Raw genomic sequence first — 11051 nt, 5'->3', positions numbered from 1 at the left:
AGTGAATGTTTATTAATTATTATATTAAAATTGAGTCCAATCTCGATACGATTATCGCATGTGTTTAGAGAGGATAACAAGATAGTGGATGGATTGGTAAATATAGCGTTCTAAAGACAATTGAAAAAAATGTTTTCAAGCAACCATGGAATGAAATCCTTCAAGTATTACAAGATGAAATTCTTCAAGTAAAATAGATTTCATTTGTTTATGGATATATTTATTTGTAATGTTCATAGTGTGATATATTTTAATCCTTAGTGAATGATGGATTATGCACGTGTGACTCATATACTGTGATATCCTAAGTTCAAATAAGTAAAGAACCGAAAGCTGGTGTTTTGGATATACAATTTTTGCAGTATGTAACATCATTTATAATAGCGGAATTCATAAGCCAACTAATGGGTTGAAAAGTAAACGTTATCACAGGTCGTTTGTCTTTGTGATAAATGACTTGATTATTATTTGATAGTAATTGTCTTTTCATGAAAGAAAATACAATGGCTATCATGAGATAAAATAGGATCATGTTGTGATAAAGATATCTTATGAATGTAACACATTTATGAGAAGGTCATTGGACGAGCACTGATTAAGTAGATTTCGTAATGACAAAAAATTAGGGAAAGCTCGGTTACTATACTATAACAGAACGACTTCATGACTAAATAAATTTATAATTAATATGTAAAAAGTTGAAACTTAATTATAAATTATTTGAGCCTTAATTATATATGTCAAATCAGTTCATCTACTAGCTCGTGAAACTAGAAATGAAATACATGTAACACCAAATGAACGTAAATGATAAAGTTAGAGAACTGGGTCACATGAATCCGTTTTCTCATTGAGTATAGAAATGACTTGAGAATTAATTTAAGGTTTTTGAATTATTTCTTAATCAATTATAAATAAATATTTGAAGTTCGAAAATAAAATTAAACTAATTAGTCATAATAAATCCATTAAATATAGAAATTAAAGATATTTCTTTATAGATTCTTCTAAGATAAAATTGTCATGTTTTTAACAAAATTAAAATTGAATTGAGAAAATTATTTAATTAGGATATTAATTTAGTTAATTTAATTAATTAAATTAACAAAATCCACCTCATATGATAAGTGAGGGGCAACAAGCTTAGTAATATTTACTGGGTGTGTCGCCTATCATTCTCTTAATTTAATCATAGTTAAACTCTTTAAACTCTCCCTATATAAAGAGAGTCTTAAGTCATTATTCTCTGAAGAGAATATTTTAGAAAATTTCTAGATATATTTTCTGATTATGACTTAACTCAAAAGTTTAGAGAAATTATAAAATTACCCCACTGGTAATTTTTGTGAAAAATTTTCTTATTCAAAGTGAGTTCACACTTGGCAAACATGAGCTTGAGGATAACGGAGAAGGCTACTAGGTTGAAGTGCTCATCCTAGACGGATAAAAAATATACAATTTTGATTAAGTGTTTAATATCACAATCTTGATATTATTTTGGAAAAATTGTTCAAACTCTAGTTTTTCCCTAAATTTATTTTCTATTGTATTTTCTAAACTCATTTTTTCCAACACACCTCTAACAATAATGTCCATACCAATCGGGTTAATAAAATATCATGTTAGCAATTTACTCGTAATTTAACAAAAATTGTATCACATAGATAACATGGTCAATAAAATAAGAAAATTAAACCAAAATTAAATTTTGATGTGTATAAATACATCAAACTAATATTGATATATAACATTACAAATTAAATAAAATTTTATGTATAATTTTGATATTTACCGAATCAAACTATAATATATTTCTATTTTTTAATGAATTTGTATGCCACAAATTAATCTAAAAATTCCTATATCCATATTTATCCAAATTTAATTTATAATGTATTTTAATAAATTTTCATGTATTATTTTTTGGATAATCTCATTATAAGTTCAGATTATATCTGCTTTTTTGACATAATGTCTAAAATTACCTATAGTCCGTTTTCAACTCATAAATAGGAGAATAATACGTTTTAGCGTACTCAAATTCACGTCCTTCTACATTAACAATAATATATATTTTAATCAAGTTAAAACTTGATCAACATATATTATTATATGTTTGGATTTTTTTCCTTGACTTCTGTTTTGGGTTTATCTAATTGTCTTCTCTTTCCATGGGAAGAATAAAATATCTCAGACCCAAAACACTATTAATATTAAATAATATTTTTAATGTTATAATAATAAAATATAATATTATAGTATAGTGTAATGAGCATCTTCTATATTACTTTCAAACTTTGGGGTTGGCATTTGTTGTATTTTAATAATTAATTATTTATATAAGTTAATTGAATTATGTTTAAATTTGATAATTTTGTTTTGATAAGGTATAATAATAAATTTAGTTTTTAATATTTAGATTTTTTAATTTAACTTTTATTTCTTTTTTAATTAAATTAAATTATTAATTTTTTAAAAAGTTCAAATAATTTTTCTTTAACGAAAATGTTAATTAAAATATTATTTTTATATATGTTACGTCAATAAATACTTTAAAAATTATAAAAATTAAAATTTAAATTTAAATATTTATGAAAATTAAAAAAGGACAAAAAGATTTCATAAGCTATTTTTTGAAAACGCGTAGTCTTTTATTTATTTTTATTTTCCAAATAAAAATAATAACATAAAAATTGATATTAACAGATTTTTTATTTAAATTAAAATTTATAATTTAATTAAAAGAATAATTAATAAATTAAATCTCAATAAACTGTTTTCCAAACATTGCCAGCAAATCACTTGTCCACTGTCACCATGCCGTTTGCCAGCTCATCTTCCCGTTGCCGTTATCTGTTCCTCTTCCACGTCTTCGCCTCATCACTACGTACATTTCTCTGTCAAATGTGAATTTATTAATAAATTTTTAATAGTTTTTTTTGGCTTAGTACATTATTTGGTATGTAACACTTTTATTGTTGATTCGATTGCTAATTTAGATATTAAAATGTTACATTCGTTGCCGAAGCAACTTTAAAGAAATTTGGTTCGATTCCTTTATAATTTTAAGCTAACATGATCAATTGATGTTTATAATAAAGTCTCAATTGATTTTTCAGGCTTTAATCGAGCTTTCGTTAGCTCTTTCAATTATTTCAGGTCAAGTAGTGATTAATTTGTAAATCTTTTAAAAATTCAAGGGTAACGCCGGAACTTCTAGAATCTCTACATCGTGACGTGATTGTTTGATTTGTGCTCGTCGCAACCTCGATTATGTTTTTGCCTGTTTTCCATCCTGCAATTTATCAACTAGGACTTCATTAATTTATTTTATACCTTTTTTATTTTTATTTTTATTTTTTTGTGAAAAGACATGAACAGAAAGGCTACTTAAAAGGCTTTAAGATAAACTAAAAGGTTTATCTTGTTAGATAGATGTAGCCACCCTATCAGGGGGGACTTCAAATATCTGGAGAGAGGTCTGCCAAGAGAGGCTTATCTTCGCTAGATTGTCAGCAACTAGATTATACTCTCTAGGAACATACATGATTTCCTACTGTCCTTCAGAATGCAGAAGTCTTTTGACTCTTCTAAGCAAGGTAATGTCGTAGTCCACATTTTCTTCCATATTTAAGGCTCTGACCACTTCCATATTGTTCGTCTGGATCCTGACTCTCTTATACCTCTTATTTAAAAGAATGAGGATGCCATGAAGAATACCACAAAGTTCTGATTCCAAAGGTGAACATCTGCCCAGATAATATGTGAACCCCAAAATCCAATTTCCATCCTAATCATGAACCACTCCACTCGCTGAGGCATTCTCGGAGGTTCTGGTTACTGCTCCACCCGTAAATAGGAACACCCAATCTTCTGAGCAATGATGGTGAATCTTTAAATGCCTAGATCCATTCTTGGTTCCAAGCAGAAAAGATTCAAAATGTTGAGCCCAACTGAGAGACGACTTGAGGACATCCTATATGTACATGTATTTATATAATAATCTTTGACCTTCAATATGGCATGCTTAGATGTAACATTAATTATTCTTTCACTCTTTATACATATACTTTTAACAAAATTATTTTCTTGAGTAGTAGTTACTAAATTATTTATATCTCAGCCTACATAATTCGAAATTAAGATCTGCTTTTTGCTTTTGAAACTAGGCTCAATGAACTTTTTACCATAAATATTTCAGAATTTCTGCTTAAGCCAATTAATATAGTTTTTCTTCAAATATTCCCCTGCTATATTGTTAGGTTGCTCTGACCCTTATTCATTAAAAATTAAATATCTTTCAATACAAGTCTCGTATTATGTTGTCATTTATTTCCTTAAAAATAGACTCATTAAGATTTTAAGCATATAAATTTTGTCTTCTAAATTTTTTGTATAATTTATAATGATTTTTCAAAGTTAGAATAGGGAAACTTAAAATCATATTGGCATTGTCTTATAAAAAACATTTTATCTCAAAATCTACAATTCCATTGCTTGCTTTTATGTAGAACTAGACTTAATAAACTTTAATTTCAAATTTGATTCAAATAAACTCAATTTCTACAATTTTTGGTGAATTGTTTACTGAAACATTTTGGTCTTCTATGATTTGATAAATAAGTTCTTCTCATTTCATTATCCATACTTTTTTTTGAACAATCTCATCATAGTAACTTCTTAATAATTTATCTCACTTTAACATCAAATTGAAGGTAAACCTTCGTGAATTCAATAAGGTGCTTACCTATTTTCTTCCCGTGAATTCAACATTTCTCTTTTCAATCTAAAGTTTACCTTCATCTATTTCTTTTTCCCCTCCCATTATCCTTCACTTTCTCTTTGCTTCACCAAGCTTTTCTTCACTTTCTTCTTCAACTAGTTGATTTTCATAGTAGAAAACAATCTCATAACACTGTAGGATGTGAAATTAGGCTATGGTTTTAAGGTAGAACTCAAAAAAAACTCATGGAAGATTTTCTCTCTTTTTCTTTCTTTCTTCTCTCCCTTTTATTTTTTGTTGTCTAGTTGCTGCCGTCCCACCTTTCTCCTCCCTTTTATTTTTTGCTGTCGTCCCACCTTTCTCCCCTCTAGAAATCTCTATACTTTTCTTTTATTTCAATTTTAGTCCTTGTACTATCAACCAATCAAATTCCACCACATTTCAAGCATTATTTCCATAAATTCCCCTTTTTCTTTACACCTCATCACTTAGATATTCTAACCTCATGATTGCGTATCCAAATATTATTTAATAATGGAAATTTTTCACTTAGGTCCTTCACCCACAATTTGAAAAAAATTACACTTTAATCTCTGTACTTTTTCACTTTATTCAATTTAGTCCATATTTCGATTTTCAAACTTTATATATCAATATGTCTCCATTTCAAATTCATTAAAAAATATTTACAAAATTTTCACCCATTTTCTTAAAATGGTAAATTTTCACTTTTGCCCCCTTAACCTTTTCATATTTATATTTTATCCTCATACTTTCTAAATTTTTACGTTAGGGTCATAACACTTTTCATATTTTTACAATTTAGTCCCTTTCTTAATTTAATACATTATGCCATACTTCTTGATTCAACTTTCTTTAATTTTATACATTATTTCACCAATATTTTTATCTCGTATTATTTACAACCAAGGGGATTTTTGGGATATTACAAGGTACTTGTGTTTGACATTTTTTTAATATGGTACTTGTGTTTTTTTATCTAATGTGGCACTTGTATTTAACAAAAGTTATACATTTTGGTGATTAGAGTAATTATGTTAACTTTTGACTGTTTAATTTATGTTTTAGAGTTGATGGAAATTCATAATTTACTATTAATATTAGCAACTAATCAACTCGAAAAAAAAATCATAGTCATCATATTAAATTTAATCAGACCTTAAACCAAATTTAAATTGGTAAAAGTTGTCAAGTTTTGAAATTAACATGGACAAATAAGTTTAGGGACCATATTGAGAAAATTTGTTAAATTCAAGAACTAAATATTGTTTTATCCCTCAATTATATGATACACGAGTATGGCATAAATATAATTAAATATAGACTAGATTATGAAGCATCCACGGTGTGGGTGAATAAAATTACGAAACAAATATACTTATTAAATGTTTTTTTTTGTAAAATCTAGATGATACTTTAGTTGAAACGGTAGAGTTGAATGAAATTCATGGTGTATTTGGTTTAAGTTTCATTATTCGTAATTTAATTATTAATCTATAAAAATATAAAAAAGACAAAAATACTCATAATTAAATATAACTTACTTTGAAAAAAGAATGAGTTATTGATAATTTTCTAACTAGGCTGGGTCTCGATTGATGAGTAAAAACAACTCAATTAAAGTTTTATGAGTTTTTTTTTTGTAATTTCTAAATGAGTTGGCATTGAATCAATCATTTTGGACAATTCATTTTGTTTCTTTCATGATACATAAAGACTAATTATTTCAAAGTTCGTGATTACCTCTTCCAACAATATTGCCTCCAAGGTTTGAACCCGAGTCTTCTCTTAAGAGTGCAGTATATCTTATTATTAAACCAATGCTTGTTGATATATAAATTTAGGAGAAGGGTCCACTTACTAAGAGTCAAAATTGTAGTTTGCCCCCTCTACTAAAACATGGGTAAATTAGTCCCTGTAGACTAGTTCAAAGAGTAAATTGGTTTTTTTGTTAAAAAATTCATCAATTTCTACTATTAAAAATTGGTCTATGTATGTTAAAATGAGGCACACGCGGCAAGCCACATTTAACTATTTGGTTATTTTGTCAGCAACGCCAATTTTTAGCAGTAGAAATGGATAAAATTTTTAATAGAAATGATTAGTTTGCTCTTTTTTTTTGTTCAAAAAGAAAGTATCAAAGCAAAATAGAAACTTATTCGTTTTATCTTGTCATTGAGTTGGGAGCCTCAACCACCACAATATTATACACCGCCTAGCAAGATTCGTCAAAGATTTTCCATTCAACATTCATTCTCATGGCAAGGTTGGCCATATCGTTCGCTACTCTATTCTTTTGTCTTAATACATGTACCACACAAAATTCCTCTATTCGTTCCAATAAATCCTTCACTCTCCCCCAAAAAGTTCTGATATCGAGTATGATCGCTTAACAGGTTAACTACCTCTATATAGTCTATCTCTAATTTGCTCTTTAATCTAACATATAGAGACCCCCACAACTCAGCTTCCAACATCGGGCAAATCTCTAACTTGCTCTTTAATCTAGCATATAAAGACTAGTTTGCTTACTTTTTGAGTAAAAAGAACAAAATGCAATCTGACTTTCAATATAGGGACCTCTATAGTAATTTTACCAATTAAAGTACAATTTTATTTTAAAAAAATATTTCCTAAACTTGGATTGATCCCCATATTAGCATGAAAGCTCATTTTTTACTAAAATTAGCAAATTCTATTATATAGTAATTTAAATTAAGATTAATTTTTTTTTTAAATTGTTGGACAAGACAATGCGAGATTTTCTCCCACCCATTCCCATTAACCGTCAAAACTAACGTCGTTTAATCAAACCCCATTTATTTATTTATTTATTTTTTTGCCATTCCTCCTTCCAGTGTCTCATTTTTCCTGTCAAAAAAAATTCCGTTTTTTTCAATCTGCTCTCCCTAAAAAGCTTCCATTTTTTTTCCCTTTTTAAAATTCCTCTATTTCTCTCTTTCTTCACAACAACAACAAAAAAGTTTCAATCCAATCTCAATTATTCATGTCGGTATGTAATGTTTTTGGTTTTCTTTTTTTGTCTTCTCATTTCGTTAAAAAAGAGATTAGTTTTTGGTGTTTGATTTGATTTTTCTTTTATGGATTTGAGCTTTGGATTGTTTTGATTCATATCATTTTTGGGTTTTTTGTTCTTGGTTTTATTATATTGTTTTGATTGATTTTTGGGCAAGTTTTGTTTTTTTTAGGATTAAAACTTGATCCTTTTTTTTTTTTATCTTTTTATATGTTTTCTTTGGTGAGCTTTTCTGGGAATTCGTTTTGAACAATTTTTGTTTTTTATTTGTATAGCATTTTATCGATTTATTTATGTAATAACATAATTTTATGGTTGGTAATTTGATATTTTCTTTAAAAGGTGATTAAAAATTGGAAGATAGATTTATATTAAATGAAAAATGGCATTCATTAAGCAAAATGGGTGATCTGTTTATGTACCATTAATTTTGAATATAGTTTTTGGTTAAACATTGAAGCCACTATAGGATCATTCATGATAGTGAAGTTTTGCTTAAGGAAATTTAGCTTTTTATCATAATTATATAAATTTGTTCATATTATGAAGTACTTTATTGGATCTATGGCAATGCTTTATGCTTGGATATGTCACTTCAAGGTTGATATTTTGGTAGATTCCTTTCTATCTTGTTTTGAAGATAAGTTAAAACTTTTCACTGTATCCTCCATGAAAAGTATAAATGGAAATTCTTGTAACAAGAGTTGATTGCATTTTATTCTTCTATTTAAAAATGGGTAAATTAGTCCCAGGTTGTTAGATTAAAGAGTAATCTGATCCTTCTGTTAAAGTTTTCATATCGGTCTTGTACTATAATGTGCCACATGCATCTCAAGATGACATACATGAGCAGGATCAATGAGCTCTTTGATCTAATATATAAGTATTAATTTGTTTATTTTAAAGTAAAGGGAGCAAAATACAATCCGAATCCTAATACAAGAGCTTTTGTAGTACTTTAACCCCTTTATTGCTCATTTTGAAGGGTTATATTTAAACCTATATTATATTATCAAAATTTGGATGTTTTCGATTTTTAAAGTTCTTTATTTTCATATATGTATAGGATTTTTGGGTTGTCATATCTCCATACTCATGCGCCGTAGGCTTTAATGTCTAATTGATTGTATTGTGGCTATGGAGGCATGTCTTTTCTTTCACTATTCAGCCCACCTAACATCTCCCATTGATAAAAATTGTCACAAGTCAATGGCTGTATGGTTGTTTAAAACAGTTATTTTTGTGAACCAATAATGAGGTTTTGGTTGGTTTTAACTTTATTTTTCTCCAAGTATCTGTGTCTAATACCCGTTTCCGATGCTTATATAGAGATGAGTATAATATGACCTCAAAAAGACCGTCCAAATAGTTATGCAAAAGCCTTTATAGTAGCCTTATGGTAAACATCGAAAAATGGTCTATCAAATGCTCTAATTCCTTGTACCGGTTCTTTTCGAGTTTAAGAACCATCAAGGTAACCTTGTTTTACTATCGGACTATTGTTTGCTTGTTGATGAGTTTGGTATTGATATGTATATGATGGAGAACTTTTTAGGACTAAAAATTATGGCCAAGTTGTTATGATGTGCGGTTGAATATGTTGTAGCTATTGGTTACTCGGGGGAACCTTAGACATGCTTTAAAATTTGTCTGTTTGGTTATGAGGATGTTAATGGGTGCATTGTACTTTTTGCTTAGGAGGACAAGGGTCGGCCATTGCCGAAATTTGGTGAATGGGATGTCAATGATCCTGCATCGGCTGAAGGGTTTACTGTGATTTTTAACAAGGCAAGGGATGAGAAGAAAACAGGTGGCAAACCTGAGTCACCAGCAAAAGCTGATGCTCACAGTAAACCTGGACCGGATCCTAGCAAACCCCAGAGCGTAAGTAAACTTCATACACTTCATTGTTGCATTGTTGCCATCTTTGTATTATTGTTATTAACCAAATCCGTTCTTTTTCAGAAGAAATGGCTTTGCTGCGTTCAAGCACCACCGGCTGAATCTTGATGAAGTCTGGCACGTATACGAGCTTTCACAAGTACTTTCAAGCCCCTCACCATGGATTCTTAAACAAAGATAAGATTTAATTATGGTGGGAGGGGGAGAAAAAAAGATAAACACACATACTGTATCTATATGTACTAATTTGGTGGGTTATTATATTATTAGAAGCTAAGCTGAGTTTATTTGTTGTTGTCATTTGCCTTGTTCATGTTATAAGCTGTAAAGCTTTTATTGACATTCTTTTCTTCATGTCATACGAGGGATTCGCGTGTTTGTCAAACGACTCTTTCTTCTTCTCTTCTCTTCTCTTCTCTTCTTTCCACACACATGTATTTATGTATGTATATTTTCGTGGACATGTCATCGGCTGATAAACGAACTGTACGGAATTGATGTGTATATTTGGACATGGATATATATAGATATAATATGGTGAAAAACTTGGAACATATTGTAAAGTTGTGAGGCTAGGTATTGCGGTGGGGACGGTTCACATTGTGCGGGATGAGGAAAGTTGTTTCTTCGGTGGAAGGGGATATTTATAAGGGAAAGGCCCCATTCATCGAGCTTTGCCACCTAAAAAAACCTGTCAAATGTGACTATTTGATGGGCGTCTTCAAGGGATCTTCTCAATATATCTTTTGCAGATTGTATGAGCTTCGATAACAAGAGCTCTATTTTGCCACAACTTGGGCAGGGGTATAAAAAGGAGCTTTTAAGATGAATACCCATATATTAATAGATCGTTATAACGAGTGGAAGTGATCCGAATTTGTTTGAAATTTTTACGATTCACTCGATATAATAATTTGATTAAGAAAACAAATATGGGATTGGGGAGTTTTATTTAAAAAGGAGTGGATCTAAGTAACTAAATTCATCTAAAAATAGGGCTAGTATTCAAGTTGAATATTGAATAAGTTCTTAAAAAATATATTTTTTTTTAAATTTAATAATAAAAATATATAACTTTTTCACTATTAAATAAATAGTAAATTTGAACTTCCCAGCAGAAAAAAAAAAAAAAACCCACAACCTGGCCAAGGATAAGTACACCAAAAAGGCATATTTTTGAAAATTTAATACTTTTTTATAAGCTACTTGGTGGTTCTTTGATTTTCTTCAACCTGACCAATGGGCTGAGGAGTTTGCTACTGTATGACAGCAACTAGGGTCTTTTGATTTGTTTATACACTGCAACTAATGATTATTTTACGTTTTGTATTTACTAAAAAAAATAAATTAATTTTTATACGTTAAATT

At 29.0% G+C, this 11051-nt stretch overlaps 1 protein-coding gene across 1 annotated transcript; it reads left to right on the top strand.

Moving 5' to 3' along the window:
- Positions 1-7570: 7570 nt before the first annotated feature.
- On the top strand, positions 7571-10068 carry LOC108487583 (protein NOI4-like). Its single transcript, XM_017791954.2, has 3 exons — positions 7571-7757; positions 9480-9665; positions 9747-10068. The coding sequence occupies exons 1-3, from the start codon at positions 7752-7754 to the stop codon at positions 9789-9791; spliced, it is 237 nt and encodes a 78-aa protein (XP_017647443.1). The 5' UTR covers positions 7571-7751; the 3' UTR covers positions 9792-10068.
- The last annotated feature ends 983 nt before the right edge of the window (positions 10069-11051 follow it).

The sequence above is a fragment of the Gossypium arboreum genome, chromosome 5 (assembly GCF_025698485.1).
Source record: "Gossypium arboreum isolate Shixiya-1 chromosome 5, ASM2569848v2, whole genome shotgun sequence".
Taxonomy (NCBI): domain Eukaryota; kingdom Viridiplantae; phylum Streptophyta; class Magnoliopsida; order Malvales; family Malvaceae; genus Gossypium; species Gossypium arboreum.
This window is presented reverse-complemented; position numbering and strand designations above follow the sequence as displayed.

Excerpts from the sequence above, each read along its gene's own strand:
- LOC108487583 (XM_017791954.2), top strand. Across the intron at positions 9,666-9,746 it reads ATCCTAGCAAACCCCAGAGC|AAGAAATGGCTTTGCTGCGT; the intron begins GTAAGTAAACTT and ends GTTCTTTTTCAG.